The sequence below is a fragment of the Paramormyrops kingsleyae genome, chromosome 16 (genome assembly GCF_048594095.1).
Source record: "Paramormyrops kingsleyae isolate MSU_618 chromosome 16, PKINGS_0.4, whole genome shotgun sequence".
NCBI classification, from domain to species: Eukaryota; Metazoa; Chordata; class Actinopteri; order Osteoglossiformes; family Mormyridae; genus Paramormyrops; species Paramormyrops kingsleyae.
Genome location: NC_132812.1, coordinates 11,767,120 through 11,788,471, shown reverse-complemented (window position 1 = coordinate 11,788,471; position 21,352 = coordinate 11,767,120). Strand labels below are relative to the sequence as shown.

The 21,352-nt window shown below is 43.9% G+C and overlaps 2 protein-coding genes across 3 annotated transcripts; both read right to left on the bottom strand.

Moving 5' to 3' along the window:
- Positions 1-1,297: 1,297 nt before the first annotated feature.
- On the bottom strand, positions 1,298-14,594 carry plcd4a (phospholipase C, delta 4a). 2 transcript variants are annotated; one of them, XM_023814816.2, is made up of 16 exons: positions 14,217-14,594; positions 12,102-12,155; positions 11,812-11,970; positions 11,456-11,684; positions 10,609-10,738; positions 9,641-9,872; positions 8,933-9,134; positions 8,426-8,570; positions 7,964-8,116; positions 6,247-6,414; positions 4,850-5,006; positions 4,591-4,707; positions 4,141-4,319; positions 3,419-3,551; positions 3,179-3,328; positions 1,298-2,922 (listed from the first exon to the last, which is right to left on the bottom strand). In XM_023814816.2, the coding sequence occupies exons 2-16, from the start codon at positions 12,124-12,126 to the stop codon at positions 2,831-2,833; spliced, it is 2,271 nt and encodes a 756-aa protein (XP_023670584.1). In that variant the 5' UTR covers positions 12,127-12,155; positions 14,217-14,594; the 3' UTR covers positions 1,298-2,830. The 2 variants fall into 2 exon arrangements, with proteins under 2 accessions (XP_023670584.1, XP_023670585.1); XM_023814817.2 differs by lacking the exon at positions 14,217-14,594 and adding an exon at positions 14,094-14,142.
- Positions 14,595-16,706: 2,112 nt separating this feature from the next.
- On the bottom strand, positions 16,707-21,340 carry cnot9 (CCR4-NOT transcription complex subunit 9). Its single transcript, XM_023814818.2, has 8 exons — positions 21,186-21,340; positions 20,134-20,313; positions 18,435-18,550; positions 18,235-18,344; positions 17,956-18,065; positions 17,757-17,855; positions 17,582-17,673; positions 16,707-17,445 (listed from the first exon to the last, which is right to left on the bottom strand). The coding sequence occupies exons 1-8, from the start codon at positions 21,201-21,203 to the stop codon at positions 17,277-17,279; spliced, it is 894 nt and encodes a 297-aa protein (XP_023670586.1). The 5' UTR covers positions 21,204-21,340; the 3' UTR covers positions 16,707-17,276.
- Between the last annotated feature and the right edge of the window lie 12 nt (positions 21,341-21,352).

Sequence of the window (21,352 nt, the reverse complement as noted above, 5' to 3'; positions counted from 1 at the left end):
ATTCTGACTCTACATCTACACCCTGACCAGTCTCTGAACCAGAGGGTTAAAAGGCTGCTCCTGATAAACACTCTTCAAACCCCGCAGACGGCACCTGAAGAACATGGATGGGAAGTTAACCAGGAAGAGAACATCAGAGCACATTTAATATGTGCTTAAGTTTCTATTTCTCACAGATTTTATTAGAAATGTACATGATTTTTTTCCCCCAACCTCTCTTGTTGCATAGCTACAGAATATTTACAGTACAGGACCTTATTCTCTCTTATCTCAAAACATTCTTTGGGCACTGCACAAGAGGGGCTCTACCTGCAGATAAGCAAGCGCGTTGGAAGGAGCTCATCTCTACCAGAGACCACATACAATTGTGGCCTTTGCGGTAGAGACTGCCACTCCTGCATTGGTCTCTTTAGCCACAAGCAGCGCTGCTCCAGCTGAGCAGACAACCAGGACACCTTGGATGCATCACCATGGTCAGCCCTGAGTGACAGAGGCCTATATAGAGCCGCTGCTCCTCCGCATCGAAAGGAGCCAGCTGAGGTGTTTCGGGCATCTATGTAGGATGCCTCCTGGACGGCTCCCTGGGGAGGTTTCGGGCATGTCCAACTGGGAGGAGGCCCCGGGGCAGACCTAGGACATGCTGGAGAGATTATGTCTCTCGGCTGGGCCTGGGAATGCCTTGGTATTCCCCCGGAGGTGCTGGAGGAGATGGCTGGTGAAAGGGAGGTCTGGACATTCCTGCTTAGACTGCTGCCCCAACCCTGGATAAGTGACAGATGATGGATGGATGGATGGATGGATGGATGGGGGTAGGGTTTTTGCCAACAAGGGGGCTGAAGCAAATTTTAAGGGGAGCTTAACCTCGTTATTTTACTACCAAAAGTAGACTACTACTATTTTACCCCTGGCTACATGCCCAATTGATAACGAAAAAGTTTGTGGGGGGTTTGGGGAGGGGTTATACCCATATTTTTACCATGCGATTACATACCTGATTCTGATAAATATTTAGGATGATTAAAATGAACCAAAATGACTTTAAATGAACAATTAAATAAAAATGTTGAACTTGTCTACTTCTTGCTGTGTGAGATTGCTATGGTGTCTCATAGTGGTGGATTCAATGTAACAGAAAAGCAACAGTACTTTCACATCTTGTGAAAGGTTAGGATATCTTGATTGAGTGATTTTGCTGAGATATATTAATCTCTACAATCTAACAATTTTTAAATTATTTTTATTTGAAAACAGAGATTGGATACATAGATACATGTATACAGAGAAACAACTGGTCAGCTGTTAATGCAGGAATTCTCTGATAGGGTGAACGTCAGTGGATTCAGGTTCTGTGTCTAGAAGATTGTGGGTTCAAAACCCATGTCTGGCAGAGACATCACATGACCTGTGGGCCCTTGAGCATGTGCTTTAACCCCAGCAGCTCCAAGGATGCTGGCTGACCTCAGGTCTTCCTCACCTGTGTGATGCTTCGGACAAAAATGTCCACTAAATAAATGAGTATAACATAATACCTTAGAGGTTGATATAAATAATATACAAGGAGCGCATAATAAAAGTATAAAATATTTAATATGAAAACACTAGCAGCAAAATGGATATGTTTTGTATAAAATCATTAGTCAGATACCACACTCAAAAAAGGCGTGCCTTGCTTTGATGCGTACCACCCAGAGAATTCACGGTTATTCTGGAAGGTTGATGTTGAAGCACATAGTAATGTAGGATAACATGTACATCGCTTTGGTAAAAAGTGAAAATGACGAGCAATAGAAAGCCACTGACTGACATTTAAAGTCCTGCTAGTAAGCTTAGGGACTGTAAGGTATTATGGTGCCCATGAGCCGGATAGAACTGACCATTAGATAATACCCAGCACTACATGACGGGGACTCTGGTTTTTAACTTGTGTCCTTAATCAGTCAGTTTGGTTTAAGTTGTAGTAGTTGCAAAATCATAATTTTTCTGCCATCTAGTGGCACACTGATTAAAATGATTTAAATTACACATCATAATTTTCAGGGTTCTAATTATATGTTTAAGCATCATAATTGATTATGTGAAGTACAATTTACATATATTTCATAGCAGTATAGTGATCTCAAAATTAACCATCCCCCCAAAGGTATTAAATACTAGAGATTAGCAAAGTAGAAATTGATTCCCAAGACAATAAGATAGCGCTAAGCTCACTATACAGGCTGAACTCCTCAGTGCAATTTTTGGCGCACTAATACTTAGTAACCAACATTTAAATTTGCTGATTTGGTGGTATAAGAAGTGTCCCTAGTGTGGATCCAGAAGCAAATTCTCTGGTGGATTGGGGCTAGGTGAGAAGTCCACACCTCTCATTTGACCTCTCATCTGAAGGTTAACTTTAACAAGTCTCATTTCAGAAGGTGCCATGACAACAACTGCTGGAATGTCTCATGTCATGGTCCATTAGATGTCCCATCTCTTCTCGGTGATGTCATCTTTCTCCCGTAAGCCTGTTGACATTGTCTCATGCAAAATGTCACAACCGAAGCGCCATTAAATATTCAATACATTTGTTACATCATAGGTTCTTTAAACACTGCCATTTAGAGAAGTTTCCTTTACCTGTCCGCTTGGCCATAATTTGAAGGCTACTAATGCGGTCCATCAACAAATAATGTCATTTTTTGCACGTGAAACTGGAATAAATAGCACAGCAATTCGCACATATATCTTAATAACAGATTCGTAGAGACTTCTGTGCAATGTCAGCCTAATAAATGCGTTTCTCCCGGTCGCACACGCGGCTGCTCGGATTTAGCTGCCTCTCGGCTGCGTGTCACACCGCTTTCGTTATCCTGACGTGAACAAACAGTGACGATGGTGGAATGGTGGTCCCATCTTTGGACAGCAGGTGGATATGACGATATCCTGGGCACAGAAGGATAAAACATTGTAAACGAACAAACAAACAAATTAATAAATTGATGTGATCAAAGATAAACACTTTAGTTTAGCTACATTTACAGAGTCTGTGCGGCTGATGTTCCTATGTCCTTGAGTTGAAATCCCCTTGGTTTGCATTATATGTACATGATGTTGTCTACATCATCTGTTTTGTTAAATCAGACACCAATGTCAGTCCTGCTTATATGGGACACCAGTTAGAAGCCAGGTTCATGCTAACCTTGCTGAATGGAAGTGAAAGGGAGGGTGTACTGGCCAACAAAGTCATTCTTGGAGGTCTTGTCATAATCCTCGACTACGAAGCGCACCAGGGCGAGCTCGGGTGCGTGGATGGTGAACTGCAGAGTGTCGTTCCACACCGGGTTGAAGCCTGCCCAGGAGACAGCGGTCAGCCGACAGCCCACATGCATTTGCATGGTTTGTGTGGTGGATGAAGGCTACGGGTGAAGGTGCCCCTGACCATTGTTGTCGATGTATTTGGTCTCCTGCTTGGCCTGGTCCACTGGCACACCATGGATCTCCACTCTCACCAGGGGGTCCACAATAGAGCCCTCCTTGATGTTCACTTTGGGAAGCTGCTGTCCACTGATCACCTGGGAAGGTTGATATGCACATTCACTCCAAGCACCGGCTCTTCAGCAGAGGTTCCACTCACAGCCCCATGACATGCAGTTCAAGTGATTTGATGACTCTAAACTGCCATTACCGGAGGAGTGGACCTTTCTGAATTATGCACACTGGATCGATATTCAACCTAACATGTATGCTGCCAGAGGACTGGATTTCGCATGACTTATTGGACTTATTATATTATTACATTGTAAACAAAGAGCATATTTTTCTCAGGGGCATGATCCAAAGATTATTTTTGCAGTACCATTTATTCTTTAATGCTTAATTGAACTCTGCCTACATTAATATTGAAGAACAGGCAAGCCATCAGCTAACAGAAGACAGAGAGTAACTGCTGATTACATCAAATGTAAAAGTTATTCAGTAATTTTAGTTGTGACCCAAATAAGTTTCCCCAATGACAAACATCCAAGTTCCTCTGACGTTCATCTAAACAATACAACAGGCAGAACAATAGCATTGAGTTGTGTTCGGGAGTGTTGACAGGTGTGGAAAGGCCTCCGGCCGGTTGCATAGGCAGGCCTCTGTAGCATAGGCAGGCCTCTGTACCTGGATAGAGAGGCTGACAGGCTGATAGTCGTCGCGTTCGTGGGCAATCTCTGGCTCATAGTGCCTCTCGCAGATCCTCATGAACTCGGGCTTCAGGATGTAGCCGCAGTGGCCATTCTGGCTGAAAAGGCCGTCGTTAAGGTCCATCTCCACTCCTGCCGTCTGGAAGTTCAGAGCGACTGGGGGAAACCAGATGAGGCCAAAGTGAAAGATTTTTGGGGTCACAGCCCATGAAACTCCAGGGCCCAATGTCTATGTTTGCGGGCCTTAGTTATTACATTGTATTTACCTTTACATTCAAAATTCAACTATTATACATACAGTAGTCTACTACCGTGACCAACATAAGCAGTTCAATGTTGGATGGATGAATGAATTTTACAATGTATGCATTACATGAATTAATTTAATTTCATTAATATAGGGACAAGAAGCCAAGAAGGCCTTTACCTATTTGGCACCCCACGTTCCACATCTCCTGTGGGTTAAAATTAGACGAGTCTGTTCTCAGGCCACTGGGGTACACTCTGGTCAGCTGCCTGGCATTGTGCTGCACAAACTCTACCCCTGGTGGGCAAAGCGATACAGGGTTACCACCACAGACCAGCGCCACATTCCACAGGCAACCACTGCAGTTCCTCTATTTATTTTTGGAAAAGCAGAAGTACCGTGAGTGCAGTTGTGGATTTCTTCCTGTCTTTTGGCTTACCTGCCTCCTTGATGTATTTCCGTGCCTTGGACTCGGCGAAAGAGGAGATCTCGTAGAATTTGGAATAAAGGCGTGAATGCTTGAAACTACTGAAGTGGACGCTCTTGCAGTACACCACACATTCAGACAGCTCCTTGGAGAGACGCTGCTTTGATTTCTGAGAAAGGAACATCACGCGTGCCAAACGGGAAGCTCAAAATTAGCTTACTACTGCATTTCATGAATGATTGATGTGCGAGTGGGATGTAGCGTAATGGGATTCTTCCTAATGCCTAAAGTTATTATGTGATGACGCTGTACTGTTGGAAAGATTTCAGACGGGAGTCACTTAGACGATTGCAGTGCACTGCAGTGTAATTGCAAAAAATTAAATTTTCAAGCTTGTAGTTCCTTGACTTGGATTTACTGGCCCCAAACTAATCCTAAGAGAGTGTCTGATACCCTATCAGAAGGCTGTTTACATGGAGGTGGCACGGATCATAGCCTGCCAGTCAAGCTCCAGTCACTGTGGTGCCAAACTTATTAGCGATGCTATCAGGGTGCCCAGTCGACACCCGCCCTTTGGGAAACTTAATCCCCATCCCTCAAACGGACCAGGACTCAGAACTAGTGCCCACAGACACACAGGCCACCATCAGGGTCAATTACACCAAGCCCTCTAGCAGCACTTGGCTATAGTTTGCAGCAGATGGCTTTACTGATAAAACAGAAGGACCAACCTGCTACCACCAGTTTACAAAGCTTTGTCGTCTTTGAAATGGACCCAACAAAAATGCGTATCATCAGCTACTACAACTGTTATTAAAAATATATAAAGAAAAATAGTCAATAATATGTAAAAATTCATGGTCAGCCTATTATTACAGTTTCCAGGTTTTGGAAGACTTATTTTCTTCCAAGAAAATTGGTATCAGTTACGGTCTTTAACAAGGAATGACCTTCTCACTGCCTGAACGCAGCCAGTGTGTGCATGTATCTTTGATGAGGGATGAGAGATTACGCAATATGTGTCAGGCAGCGGCAAAAGAGAGAAGACGATCAGCTTTGGCTAGCTTGATGACAATGGTGACTTTCTTTGAACACTATTAGCTGGTTATTAATTATTAGCTGGTTTGTCTTTCAAACTCAGAAATCAGGCGTGGATTGAAAACTCAAACTTGGAGACCATAATGAATAGTTTAAATGTTGCATTACATTGAGTTATGATGGAATCCCCAATGAAGCCTTTAAGAGAATTTTGAAACCAGGGCTCCAGTAGACTCTGTGTAAGCTGGGCATGTAGCAACAAGGTATTGATGCTGTATTTGAAGTATATAAACCTTTCAATTTTATTGATATGGGTGTCGCACCTCAACGGACATTCAGTGGCTAGAAGTTCCCGAAGTCCCGTCCCTAACCTTTCCCTTTCGCCGAATGCTCTCAGCATGTGGGTGGTCCTCGTCGATGTCAGCGACCTCGTCCTCGTCGCTCACCTCCCCCATCATGGAATCCTCTACTGCCCCATTCAGACTTGCCTCCAGCCCTCCAATCTTCTTCCCCTTCAGCAATATCTTTCCCCTCAGCTCCTGTAAGGGGGATCGAGTGGAGATTGCATGGAATGGTGCCCTTTTCTGACATCACAAAAAATATATTGGCATTCCTTTAGGATAATAGCATTTATTTGACTCATTTCCTGTTTAAATTAAACAGTACAGGTTAGATCTTATTCCAAGATACAGCTCACATAGCATTTCATCGATCTCCCTAAGTGCCTTTCTGGGAAAATGGACAACGATTATCTACAGCACAGAAGCCTGCTTTCCAGAAAACAGCTAAAGATAAGCTACCCAAACTATTTATACCGTCCATCATTACCCAACCATGTGATTAGTCGTGTGGCCCTATTATTACATATGAGAATGTTCATGGTTTTTAGTTTGTTTGTTATCCACGTTTAGCATTCGTAATAGACATCACACCTTAAAAATGTTAAGAGGGTTACCATCTCCAGCAGAGCAGTGTTGTAACTGGGTTTAGAAGCCATGAGCGGAGGAACGTGGGGGACATATCTGGCCTAAGCGATATTTTGTGGGGCCACCTCACCATGATACTGCAGCCCTAGAATGACCCCAAACCAAAGACATAATGGCAACGTGCTGCAGTGCAGATGAGAAAGAGCTCCTCCACCATTTACCATTGAATCCCCGCGTGATCAGCTGTTTCTGGCTGTTGTCATTAGTCCTCTGTGTTTTGTCCGCTTTTCAGTTTGTTTCCCCAGTCCGGTCATTGTTTTGTCTGCGTTTTGCCTGCCTTACCTTTAATTAAACCCCGTATTCCCCGGTACCCTGATGTCTGCGCCTTTGTCTCCGTTCCGTCCCCGCTGGGCACAACAATATTATTATAATTAAATGTATGAATGGTTTATTATTAATATTAAAATAATTAATAAGAAATCTTTATTTTTAAATGTATTTTATTATATAATAATAATTACTGTTACTATCATTGTCTAAATGTATTTTTACTGTCTAAATATATGTATTCAGCGAGTGTAAACATGCATGATGCTATCACAGCAAATGTGAGGCTGAGACTGAAGCTTTACCCTTTGTTTCCGCTGAGAGACGTGCTGCGTGACTCATTTCCCCGCGCGTACAAGTTATCTTAGGTCGGCGTTCATGGTTTGACTTCTGAGATTCAGATCGAGTTGTAGGTAATTTTTTTTTCGAACTGGTTGGTTCGACTTTTAAGAAATTTGAGTTCTAATGAGTTCGAGAACTGAGGTACCACTGTATAATCAAATCGTTAGTGTCATCAGAGCACATCAACACTGATTAACATAAGGGACGCATGACAAAATCAAGATCATCATGTACGAATTTTTCAAGGCACGGTTCTGAGACATCGTAACACATCGTATTTCATATCGCAATATGAGAGTTAATCTTTTGCCTAATATTGCTACTTCTGGTGCATGAGCGTCGTTCACTCTCGCCAGGGTGAATGGCACTCATGTTCACCTTCACTGCCTGCAAAATGATTAGTTTAGTTCACCAGTCACCAAAAATTCAAGCGCGTTCATGCCCACTCACTGATTTCAACGCGGCTCAGCTGACGTACAAGCAGCGGCCTCACCTCAGGAGACGGCAGCCTGTACTGATTCGGGCTGCCCACTGTACTCCTCAGCAGCTTGTCATCCAGGATATGATTGAGGTGCTGGGCCATCACTCTCTGTTGCTCTAAACTGCAATGGTTCTCAATGGACAGTATGACGGGATAGTCGGATATCTGTAAGAGGGGACAGTGTGCTTCACAAATGGGAGCTCATCATGTGAGGGAAAAACCCTAAGACAGGGATCTCCAACTCCAGTAGGTTTTTTTATCCTACCTGCCTTCTGATGAGCCACACATGTTCTCAGGTAAATACCAGGAATAGGTGAGGCTCATCAGAAGCCAGGTGGAATAGAAAACCTACTTGGAGACACCTGCACAAACAGGTCAGCTGTAACCCAGGTCACCTAGAAAACAGACAGCGTGGAGGTTTACACACTGGTGCTGTGGATGCTGCTGGAACCACCTACCCCTCTGCCCCCTCACCTTGAAGGCATAGTTCCCCAGTGCAGTGATGACGTCCTTGAAGAGGATCTTGGACGTGAAGGTGTGTCCATGGTACACGATGGGCTCCCCATTGGGTCCGTCCCAGCAGTCCACCTCCACGCAGCGACAGCCCCGCTTCAAGGCCCTACAGAAGCCAAACCAAGAGAGGCACCCATGTAGCCTTGTCCTTTACTTGAGTTCTAGAATGTTCTAATTCTTCCATCAGCAGGAGATCAAAAGAGCCCCTACCCAAAACAGATACAATAGCAAACATTCAGTTGGAATCACCTTCAGTAAAACTGACTAATTGTTAATTAACTAAGTATGTGGTCATGATCATTGATTGGAATGTGCATGGGTGAGCTGTGGTAATTACTGAATTAAGTAGAAAGCACGCCTGTAAGTTTGTAGGCCAATGAGGGTTTAAGAGTTTTGCAGAAAGACAAGGAGAGGAGACCAGAGGCAAAAATGCAATAGTATAGTGCCTCTTTAAATATAGTGCCCTACCGGATGTAGCCCTCCACACTGCTCTGGCCCCGTAGCTGGTCCTCCAGAAGGTAGGTGTTGTGGGAGGAGGAGATGAAGTAGTGGCACAATGGTTGGTTCATGTCTTGGTAGACACCCCGATGCTGAGGGTTGAAGATAGAGCCCTCTGGCGAGACCAGGTACATCAGAAAGCCATCGATGGACATGGCGTTGAGCATCTTGGCTGTTGACCAATTACACAACAATTAGATGACCAAAATATTTTTGATTTTCATGCACATATTGTTTTAGTTTAAAGAATCCCAGTTACAGCACATTCAAATGCTGTGCAACTGATTACACTTTTTTGGGTCCAATTCAAGCAAGTTGTCCAGCCTCAGATATTAATGAGTCTCCAAAGTCACCTGGCATTAATACTGATATAGTCAAGTGCCTTCCATAGCAATATAATTGATTGCCATCAGTACAGAAAACACATAACTGTCAGTGCCCATTTCAATATATCTAGTCAATACTTGCATTTCTTACTGTAACTAGCAGTAATTAGCTAATGATATGTGTTACTAGCTGCTATATTCATCTACCATATTTTCAGTGATAATATAGTTCTCATATGGCTATATCCAAATACCAAACTATATTACTGATATAAGGCTGATATTACTATAATATTGTAGGTCTCTGCCCTCTGTTCCCATACACAGTATACACTGTAAAAATGTATCGTGCCAGTTTCCGAGGGCTCGTAGCGCTGAATGAGCTCCAGGGCACGTTGCTTTCCTCGCAGGCCTTCCAACTGCTCCTCGCACAGGAACTCCTCCAGGTCCTGCAGGGTCAGCTTCTGTCCGTCGCTGGAGTACTGCTGGAATATCCTGAGGACGTCATCCCTCTGCGTGAGCATCTTGTAGAACAGCACAAATTCATCGCCCTCCAGTGTGCCAGACCGGGAACGGTCTGCCATCTGCGGACAGGAGACAGGAGACCTTCAGATCCTTACTGCTTTATTGGACATAAGCAGGGGAAACAATGCAATTTTACGGGCGTTGGTTTAGGGATAAGCAGTCGGGACAGGTCCCCGCCAATATTGTGGGAGGACCATGTGTGTTCAGGGGGGGAAGGGGTCGGGGCTAATTGGGATTCCTACCAATGCTGAAACCACCCTTGTGCATTCTACATACTGTCTATGCTATATATATATATATATATATATATATATATATATATATATATATATAGCAAATTGTACATTAGAAATATATAATATGAAACTTAAAATCTATAAGGAGCTTTATTATTAAATTTGCAAATTGCATCTTTAACAATATCTATAATCTTTTTTTATGTATTAAGAGTACTTTATAACTTCTAGCAGGAAAGGCTAATAAATGATTACTGAAACATCCACAAAAGAAAAGATAAACTTTTCTAATTCTTAACATTCTGAAATGTTTAAATGATTGGAACAGCTGTAAAAATCAAAAGCATTTACAAAAGTATCAATGATTACTTTTCTATCGAGATTATGTTTCTATATAGATTATATGGTTTTCGCCAGTATAACTTATTTTCATTTACAAAGACTAATTGTGCTCCAGCTATGGCAAAATATGCCCTGTAATTACATACTTGTATAGTCGTATACTTTTGGAAGTGAGAGGCTGATTGGACAGAAAATCTGGAAATGCGTGCAAACGCACTGTGAAAAGGCGGCGAGCGTGGTCCTCGTTCATGTCCACGTTCATCATCTTCAGCAGATCCTGCACCTCTTTAAAGTTCATTCTTCCATCCCTGTTTTTGTCTGCCTTCTTGAACCAGTCACAGATCCACCTAGGAGCTCACTTAAGGGAAATGGCTGCTGTTAATCATGTAAAACCATCTGAAACACAAACTCCTCACACATGTATTCCTTCAGTTATTCTTCTGCATATTAAAACCAAGGGACCTGGTTCTGGTAGGCCACTATGTCTATCCATGAACTTTAGAACTAAGCACTTAATAGGTACCGTATAGTACAGCAGATTAGAGCTCTGTACCTGTGACTGAAAGGGTGGTGGTTCAAATCCCGGGACCAGCAGACTGATGCCACCATCGGGCCCCTAAGCTAGTTCCTTAACCCTCTGACAGGGGCTTTGCACACTGGCTGATCCTCCACGTTTTGCTCTCACCTGGGTGTGTAGGTCTCACAGCAGAGCAAAATGCCATATGTACTTGTGCAAATGGCAAATAAAGCATTATCTTTGAATAATGAGATTTCTGGAGATTTAAGAACAAATGAACTACTGAATGGACCTATATCAGGGGTGACCAATCTTATCCAGAAAGGGCCGCAGTGTATGCGGGTTCTTGCTGCAACTCCCTAATTAGATTACTAATTAGAGGACTGATAATATGAAGAGTCCTCACACCTGGGTTTGAACAGCTGACCTAAAGGTTATCCCAGAAACCCGCATACACACCGGCCCTTTGCGGATAAGATTGCCCATCCCTGAACTGAAGTTCTGCCCTATGAAGAGTGTCTCAGGTGATGAATGCAGTGAAGGATACTGGTCAAGCTTCTCCCGCTGGCCCATGTTCTCCACATTCTCAATTAACTTCCTCATGCCCTTGATCCAGGTCTGAGCCTCCTCTGCTGACTCAGCCACCAGGTCCAGGTTGCCACGACGCCCACGGAAGACGAGCGTGAAGCATCGGTCGGCAGGGAACTCGTCGGCGATGCTCAGCAGTACTTCTGATTGGTGTCCCTCTCTCACTGCCTCCACATCACTCACAGAAACTAGGAAGGGAGCAGGGAAGACTGTCACTGATGGCTATTGGTAACCTCATGAGTCCCAGTTCCGTATAAGGATCTTTCTAGAATATTTCAAATCTGCCTTGAATGGTGGAAAGCAGGAACTACTCACATGTAGAGTGGGCGTTCCCAGCTTTCTTGGACTTGTACCAGATGGTCATGCAATCCTCCTGCAGCTTGAAGTAGCGCTGCTTCTTCCACGTCCGTGACTTGATCTTCCTCATGACTGTCCCCACGATCATGGACTGCAGGTTGTCATCTCCCTGGATACCTGACAAATTGGTATGAAAACACTATTATGACCTCATCTTTTCCTATTATTATTTTTAGAATGATCTGTATGAGCTGCTCTATAATTAGCCGAACAATGTCATTTGATGGATCTCCGCCAAACAAACTTACGCAGGCTGCTTTGAGTTGAGGCCATTTGTTGTTTGGTCACGCTTCTGGCATTTGCTATAGACAAAATAACAGCACAGTTAAGCTAGATGTAAACAAAATCTAAACAAACACTAGTGTCACATTAGCATCAAAAATCCACAACTGGCCTCATCCCATCCAGACTTCTACCCCAGCTTTGTGTCCTGTGCTACTTCGGATAGATTCCAGGTCTCCCTGCAACCCTGACCAGGATAAGCAGTTAGAGGATGCACAGCTGGATGGATGGATGGAAGGAAGGAAGGATATTCTTAGCCCGAGAGAAAACTGTATCATATGAGAGTTTTCTGGTGTGAAGTCTTCAGTTGTTCCTCACATATACCTTTCCCCATATATATTTATAATTGTTTGTCCTGCTGCAAAGGAATGTTGTCCACTTTGATGGACACCTATGGGAATGCTGTCCACTGATGACTAACAGCAGTGCTGTGGTGACCCAGTGTGTGTTTGGGCGGTGGCTAGTGCAGCCTTACTCCCGCCTGCCTGATCTAATCTAAACAAGCTGTGCCTGGCTGCCTGAACCCCACCTAAACAAATCACGAGTCATTATCTCTGTGCTCTCTGACTGCTGGCTCATGACTGCTGACGTATGGAAAAGGCCATGCTCTCCTGCTTTCACGATTATTGGATCTGGATCGTCTCCTTCCTGATTCTCATCTGCAGGCTTTCTCGGAAACTGAAGGATGGGCTAAAAAAAGGAATCATAGGCAAGCTCTTTTCCTCATGTAAGCAGTGACCACTTTGTCCCCTGTCTCAGAGTCGGCCTGCTTTAGGAGGAGGCCTGACTTTAACGGTTGTATCACTCTCTCCTTTTCATTTCTTCTCCATCATTACGCTTGTGTTATCTAGTCATTGTAACAGCTAATTAGAAAGCAAGAAATTGATAATTCCTCTGTGAATCTTTCATGACCCTCTTTAAGAAAACTGAAATGTATTTCACTGTTTCATGGTACACTATAACCTTTTTCAAAAAAAAAAATTACACACAATCTGCTAAATTGAAAAAATTTGAAAATACCATAAAACATGCAGCAAATGATTTCCATTTCTGAACACAGGCCAGCTTTAATCATTGCTCAAAATGTCACATCCTTGCAAAAGTCTATCGATAAACATCCCTGCCTTGACTGCACAACCAGACATGTACAAAAAAGAAGCAATCCAGTCCCAAGCAGATACAGACACTCTCTCCATAAAGGCCTTTTCACGAGGAGCTGCTTCTGGGACTTGGAGCCATGTGCTCTGACCCTTTGTGTCCCTTCATAAAGGATCCAGACAGGAGGCAAATCCTGCTGTCAGCTGACATCATGTCTGAAAAAGAGGGACTCAGTCCCTCTGCCAGGAAAACGCCACACGGAACCTAGTAAGGATGTTTATTCACAAAAGCCTCATTGCTGTAAAGCTGAAATAGGCCGCTTCATAAACACATGTAGCATCAGCAAGACAAGAGACACCTGCTGCCCTTAACACAGGTGGCCTGAGTTCCAGGAAAGAGAAACAGTTTATCTCTCATGATAAAAATAAGCAAAAATGTTTAAGCTAAATACTTCCCCTGTCTGTGTTAGATAAGCAGCAGGAAGATTGATGGATGGATGGATAGAAGGGTTGTATCACTAAGGTTCTTGCCTGTTTTCATACAGTGATTCACAAACTTATTTAAAATACATGTTTGACTTATTATGCCAAACAAGCAGCATGACGAGACCAGTGAGAAAATACAAGCACGGCAACCATTAACTGCCTGACACCTAAAGGCTAATCAAAAATGTGATCAAGCAACCTCCTTAACCATTCGAATAATGAAAAAAATGAAAAGCTTAGCAAGCAACGTCGTGCAACACCGTGCACTACTTTGAAAGTTTCTATTACATTCTGTGGACGTTCTTTCCGTTGGATATAACTCCTAGAAACCAATGCTGCTTATAGCTTATCACACCCTACTGCTGCCACACTCACCTGCGCTGCGACGCACATCCGCGACTCGTAGAGACAGGATGGGGACTGAGACCTTAGCGCACCACCCATGTGACAGGACACTGAGAAATCTCAGGGTGGGGGGGGGGGGCAGGAGACACTCACCGGCTGGAAGTGCATCCCCCACGACCGTGCTGCTGTGGAGCTGTAGGGTCCGGGAGTGGCGCAGGAGCGGCGGCCCAGTGTGCAGCACAGGCTGAGTGCCCCCTCCCCGCTGGGCTCAGTCCGACAGGCTGCTGGCGCTCTGAGAAAGCCGATCCTCAGCGACAGCACCCCTTCACTCTCACGCGGCCGGCCTACTCCTCCTCCTCATCCCTCTCTCTCTCTCTCTCTCACGTCCTTGTGTGACTCTTGACTCTTCCCCCCATATTGTTTGCTTTCCATTCTCACCCTTTGTATACTTTGCAGGGTCCCCCGTCCCTAAAAATCCATCGGGGTTGGTTATCATCCATCTTCAACTGAATCCGGTTTTGCTCCATGAGGATAAAAATGCTTTTTGATTAAAATAATGCTGTTCTCACTGTACTCTGTACAAATGCAGACTTTCTAGAGTTTTTACACACCCATACTTAAACTGATGTAACGGTGTAAATAAGCATGCCATGTGAGATATGGAAATGACATCTATGCTTTAGATTTTAGAGGAGACTCGGCTTAATGTTTAACAAGCATTAACAGCCAGGATAGAAGGCAACATTAACAAGGGAGAGTTAGGAGAGTTCTGTATTAGACAATGAAGGCTTATTTGATGAATAACAATATAGATATTTACAGAGGACACAGGTCTGTGTAGTCAGAGCGCTGGCTTGACGCTTTCCCTCCCACGGTTCTGGTCCAGTCCGAGCCTCCATGGACAGCCCCGTGCACGTTCCGACCTCCCAGTCTCGGGTTACTAAGCCGATGCCATGAAACATTAATCCCTCCAGTTCGCCTGCTGGGGCAGTATCCAAAAGAGCAAGAAACGGGGAGAGAGAAAGAGTGAGAGAGCGAGAGAAAGAGCAAAGGAGCAGAGGTAAGGGAAATTAAAGCGTCACTCTCCTTACATGGAGCCATTAGATCGGCCCCATTCCCAGCAGGGCTGGGATCCTGGGTTCGCTTTCCAATGACAGACCGCATAACACAGACTGTTTCGGAGGGGTACAGACGCCTCTGTGGGCCAGGGTGGTCTTGTTAATTCATTTTCCTTCGGGGAGTCTTCCCCTCCTCAGATTTCCGATCATTAATAATCCACAACATTGGCTCAGCTTCCCCGCTCAGCTTTCAGTAGGTGCATGGGAAGGCTGGAGTAAGGGGGTCCCCATCACCCTGTGCTGGCATGAAGCGTAGCTCCAACCCGCAACGTCAAGGGATAAGTATGGGAGTGAAAGAGGCAAGAGGCACCAAGAGGTTCTGCTCACTCGGGTCTATCTTGACACAGCAGGTTTCAATTGACTACAAAACAAACTAGAAAATAACCCATTACATCAAAACCAATCACATATTGACATTTTATTTATTTAGCAGATACTTTTAAAGCACCTTGCAATTGAGAAAGCAAGGTCACCCAGTTCCTGGAGTAAATTGGGGGTTAGGGGCCTTGCTCAGGGTCTCAACCATGAGATCACTCTGCTGATTTTGGAATTTGAACCAGCAACCTTCCTATTATAGGCACAGCAGCCTGACCTGCTGAGTGATACACCAGCTCCACTAATGTGCTAATCTTCATGTCTTTCTAGTTTCAGTATATGTGCTGCCACATCAAGCACGCATTAGCATGGCATTGCGGTTCATTCATATAGATTACAATGAAGAAAAAAATATATATCGTTCACCCTGTTTCAGTAAATAAATCATTTTGAAGGGTCTTCTTCACAGCACCTTTTCACTCATCTTCATACATGGGAAACTTGCATCTGCAATTTCAAAACCCATTTTTAAAAGAGCAGGTTTTATATTTCCCTAAGCAAATTAAGCTCCTCCAGAGAGCTTAAGAAAGCACCTAAAAGCTGATCTCAGCCTGAAAGCCACCCGAAATGGCCCTGCCATTACTGAACATTAAAGATAAAGCTTGGTTGGACAGTAGGTACAGAATAGGGAGCCCACATCAAATAGAGAAGCAACAAACATTTGTAAGTCACCTTAAACTGGGGTCAGCCTTTAATTCCAGAAGTGAGCTAAAACATCTTAACAGACATGCATTTTGTCCATAGTCCTAATTGCTTATTCAAAAATGGGTTTCTCCAATATGGACCTTGATCAATAGAGTTACTTGACCACCAATTCTGTCATCCAATTGAAACACTGTGTTTAGAACCATAATACCTTAAACAAATATCATGTATAGAAAACTTTCACTCAATTGAGGCGCAGGAGAGAGGACTCGTTTTGTGTTATGTGATGCTTTCTGTTAAGGTTAAGAAGCCTAAGAGAGCTCAGCAGGGGTATAATGAAAACCAATATACAGATCAGCGATTCCCAGAACAGTTTGGGAACAGTGGCCTATTACCTTTGGGGCCGCAGGAGGCAATTTATAAATATTAGGATGAGAAATGTGACCCCAAACTACCGGACATAAAAAAATAGCTGTTCTGTAAACATGGAGAGCCACAACAAAGGTAGGTAGAGAATACTGGAGGTTTTATTCAGACCTGTGTAATTACATTTCTAAGAGACTGTGCTCATCTTAGACATGAGTAAGAGCAGCACACACTCACAGCTGCTTTCATCATTAATATGAAAAACATGAATGGTTCAAAAACAATATCTTTTTTTCCGGCAGTACGGCTTCAATGCCATAAACTTTGCCTACATGTATTACAAGTTAGGAAGGTGGCATTTTTTGTACAGTATTTTACAGTAAATTTACAGTCACTCATACAGAAATGTGATAAATCAATCCCTCCTGAGGGTCTCCCAAACCAAACAGCATCCTGAAATGGCTTCATTGCCTTTGCTTCCCCATAAAAGGAACACCTCAAGTTGCAGGGAAGCAGTTAACTTGGCCGCACGCTATCAGTCCAAAGCCTTGAGTGCTTGCCTATGGAATAAAATTAAATTTAAAACCCCTTTCTGTTAAGCCACACCCAGAAAACATAAGCACGAGACATCAGAAGTGCATTCAGGTGTCAAACGAGCCAGCTGGGGATCAAGTGACTGCCATCTCCCCGCTGCTGGGACCTTACGGGGCTACTGTGGAGGTAAAGGGATGCCCCGGGGGTCTGTGACCTGGCCCTCCTGCAGGTTCTTCACCAGCTGTGCCAGCCAGCGCTTGGTGGTGGTGTCGTCCTTCAGCACCTGGGCGAACGTGGTGTCCTTCAGCTGATCCGGAAGACACTGCCGGAGGGCTTCCCGCGCCCTGGAACAGAACGTCACGTAGGTGTGATAAACCAATGAGTGTCTTAACACTGCCAATGCAGAGCTCCTCCTAGAGGGCAAACAATGTTATTACCAAGGCAGAAAAAAAAAAAAACGGCCAGACGGTCATCTCATACCTCGGATTGTCGGAGAGACGGAGGTAACAGCGTACCACGTGTTTCAGCAGCCGGGCAGATGGCTCTTTAGAGAGCTGCAGGACCATCTTCCCCTGCAAGCAAAGAGCTGTTCAATATAAAATCGGACGACGGGCGATCAGGAGTGCCAACAGAGCTCTTCATTTGTGCAACTTACGAGGATCATGGCCACATGGGAGAACCGCTCATAGGTCTGACAGATATATGCTAGGCCCGTGTCATCCAAGAGGATTTTCTGTAGTATAAACGTAGCAACCTGTCACAAAGGAACAAGCAAAGGATATACAGAGATCAGTGAGTGACACAAAGCAAAGGGAATGTGGGTATGTTCCTATAATTCCCAGAAGGGGGCGCACCGTTTTGGAAAGCTCACTGCCTGACTCCATGATCCGGAGGCAGAGGGGAATGATCTCTGTGGTTAACAGGAAGTTGATCACTTCTTGTTCATCAGTTTTTACCAGTGCTCCTATAGACAGAAGGCCAATAATGGAGGAAATGGGGAATACAGACAGAAGCCTTAGATTAACAGGCAGCAGAAACCAGACTGAGAATTACAAAGCTTGTACTGAAAACAGCTTGACTTCACAGGTGACTGCTATACACTCAAGCAGCAAGGAAGGTGAAAGTCACAGTACCTATTACCCCTAAACTGGTCAGCCGCAGGTACTCGAACGGACGCGTTTTGCTCACAGTGTGCAGGAAGGGGTACAGGAACAGTGGAATGTGCGCTGCCAGAAACGCCGATCTGCAACAAAACCATGGAGGGGAGCACATCAGCAGTATTTACAGGAATGTGGAGAAAAAAGTGCAAGGCGTATGCAGAGGGGATGCTTACCTCGTCTCTGGGTGGGAGGCGACACACTGCAAAAGTGCTAGAGCGTTACACACCCTGTTGGACTGGTGTGCTGTTAGCGTGGGGGGGTTGATAGAAGGATAGATATTGACAATTTCCTTTAAAAAATAAAAGAAAAAGGTATGAGATAGATATAGTAAAACCTCGGACTGCGAGCTTAGTTTGTTCCGGAAACATGCTCGTAATCCAAAGCACTCATATATCAAAGCGAATCTTCCAATTAGAAATTATGGAAACTCCGATGATTCGTTCCACAACCCAAACAAATTCATATAAAAATGATTAATACAAAATATAACGTAAAAAAAAAAGTATTGTGGATGGTGTGAAGGAGACGAGAGAGAGGAGAAGAGGAGGGTTATTTTGTAGGACGACTCACTATAACTAACGGAATCACTGCTATCTGTTGGCTCACTGGAATCTTTCTTTTTGTGTGACTTTAACAAGGAACCTATCCCGCTTTTGCCTCCTTTTCGATTTTGCAGAAATGTGGACATTGCATTGTCATTAAACAGATTCATCGCTCGCACTGCTACGCCCTTATTCGGGTGGTGCTTTTCTACTAAAATGTTGACTATATGAGTGAGGCATGCCGACTGAGACCGAGCATGGGAGACGATTACCCACAATCCCGCAGAGAGAGAGAGAACCATTTGCTCAGTTGTGATCACGTGACGCTCGGCAGACAAAGCGTATACGTAATACTCGTATTGCAAGACATCGCTTGTTTATAAAGTTAAAATTCATTTTAAAATTTTGCTCGACTTGCAAATCAATCGCAAACCAAGTTACTCGCAATCCGAGGTTTGACTGTAGATAGTCAATTTTACTAATTTACAGTCTTTTTAGCCTTCAGACTAAGGCAACTAAAAGACAATTAGAATAAGTATCAGTAGGTAAGTGCATTGACAGGAGGAACGTGTAAAATTTGGCCTACAACGCTTCATATTCAATAATCTGTCATTTAAATATTATTCACAATAGATTTCTTACTCTTTTTGCCAACCTATTTCAATGAGTCAGCCTGCCATGCACATAAAAATGTAGTATAAGTATGTAATATAAGTGTAGTATAAAATGTAGTATAAATGTGGCACAAGTGATAATGAAGACTGAGGACTGACACAATAAGTTGCCACTGTCAGCTCCCACAATGAGTCACTCTTTGTAGCTATACAGTACCAAAAGCTTGAACACACCAAGGCACCTACAAAGGAGTGATAGAGTGTCACATCACATGACCTGGCCAACTGACGTAAACACAGCAGAAATGGCTTTGGAGGAGTTTGACCATAGGAGTGAAGGAAAAACAGCCAATAAGTGCTCAGAATATGTGGGACCTCCTTCAGGACAGCTGGAAAAGCATCTTAGGACACCACTTCATGAAACTAGCATAGAGGACAAAGCAGAATCAGCAAGCCAATGGAGCAACTGGAGTTAAGCTTTTTGAGTCCCAAGCCACTTTGAGTCTCATTTAAGCGGAGCCCCGGAGCAGTTTTTTAGGGTAAAGGGCCTTGCTTGAGGGCCCAACAGTGACATGATCACTGTCAGACACAGGATTTAGGGGACCTTCCATCACAAAACACTAACCTACACAGCCACACACCACCCAAGGGACTCTGAAGAAGTCTGTTAGACGGCTTACAGTCCACCCTGATGACAAACAGCAGACGACTGGTACCTGCAGGAGGGCGGCGATGGTGCCACAGGAGTGCCAAAGCATGGGTGCCAAGTCCGGCACGGACTCGCGCTTCTTACTGAGCTCCAGGAGGGCATTCTCACGGGTCTCCGGGCTAGACAGCTCATTGATCCACTGGTATATTTTCTCCCGGTCCACCTGCGCCAGCGCTGTGGTTACAGCCTAAGCTCAAAAACATGACATATTCGCAAAACATCGCATTAAGGAACAACAGATTGATCAGAAACATTAAAAATGCACAATTACTTAATTCCCTTATTTCCCATTCATAACCATTATCTTCCTGTGTCATATATGAAAGCATATACAGTCGTTATAAAGCAAACTTTAATACTAATTTAATAATACAATAATTTTCAGCTGCGTTGTTTGAATATCTGATCTGATCGCTCACAGACCTAAGTCGAGACTGTGGCCGCCAAGCAGACTGACTTCTGTTTAACTACTTGAGACCTGTTGGAAGGTTTACTAACTTCTATTTTAGACTGCTAGCTAAATATATCAAATGTAAGAACAGGCATTCAGCCACCAAATGCAAGCTATTTTAAAATACTAACGTTACAGGTAAAGCCATTGTAAACGATGTAAATGGCACCATAGGACATTTCGCTTACGAAGCATCGAACTTTCGCGTCGGGACAAAAACTCGCGTGATGCACGAAGAAAAAAAAAGTACGTCGGGCCTTATTGCAAACGATAACGGCATATAAAACATCAAATCTATTTTAGCACAAGTTGACTTATATTGATGATGCATCACAATTTTGCGAATCGCAACCAAGTCGCCAGTACTACTATCCCTAAACAAACTAGCTAAGAGTTTATTCAGCATAATAATTACTAAATGAGAAACATCAGACAAGTGACTACTCAGATAGACTCAGCGAATCACCAAATCAAACTGGGATCAAACCAAAAACTCCCAAAATAACAAACAGGCGCCTAAAACATTTTAATGTCACCAATGCTAGCGGCGCGAGGGCCTCATATCCCAATGAGGGGAGAAACGCTCATACAAAACGACACATCCTTACCGCCCCTGTAGCCAGCATTCTCCGAAGCGCCTGGATATGATCTCCCAGAGGCTGTCGAGTACCTTTTTTAAACTAATACGAACTAAAAGCTCAACTTTAAAACGCTCCCTGTCTCACCAACAGAGAGGAGCCACGCGCAGACGCAGGAGCGCTGACCTATGAACCAT

Excerpts from the sequence above, each read along its gene's own strand:
- plcd4a (XM_023814816.2), bottom strand. The coding sequence starts at position 12,126 with ATGGCCTCAACTCAAAGCAGCCTGC. Across the intron at positions 11,685-11,811 it reads TGGGAACGCCCACTCTACAT|TTTCTGTGAGTGATGTGGAG; the intron begins GTGAGTAGTTCC and ends CTCCCTTCCTAG. Across the intron at positions 4,320-4,590 it reads GAACGTGGGGTGCCAAATAG|TCGCTCTGAACTTCCAGACG; the intron begins GTAAAGGCCTTC and ends GGTTTCCCCCAG.
- cnot9 (XM_023814818.2), bottom strand. Across the intron at positions 18,066-18,234 it reads GACCAGTTTAGGGGTAATAG|GAGCACTGGTAAAAACTGAT; the intron begins GTACTGTGACTT and ends TTCTGTCTATAG. Across the intron at positions 17,674-17,756 it reads CCCATGTGGCCATGATCCTC|GGGAAGATGGTCCTGCAGCT; the intron begins GTAAGTTGCACA and ends CTTTGCTTGCAG.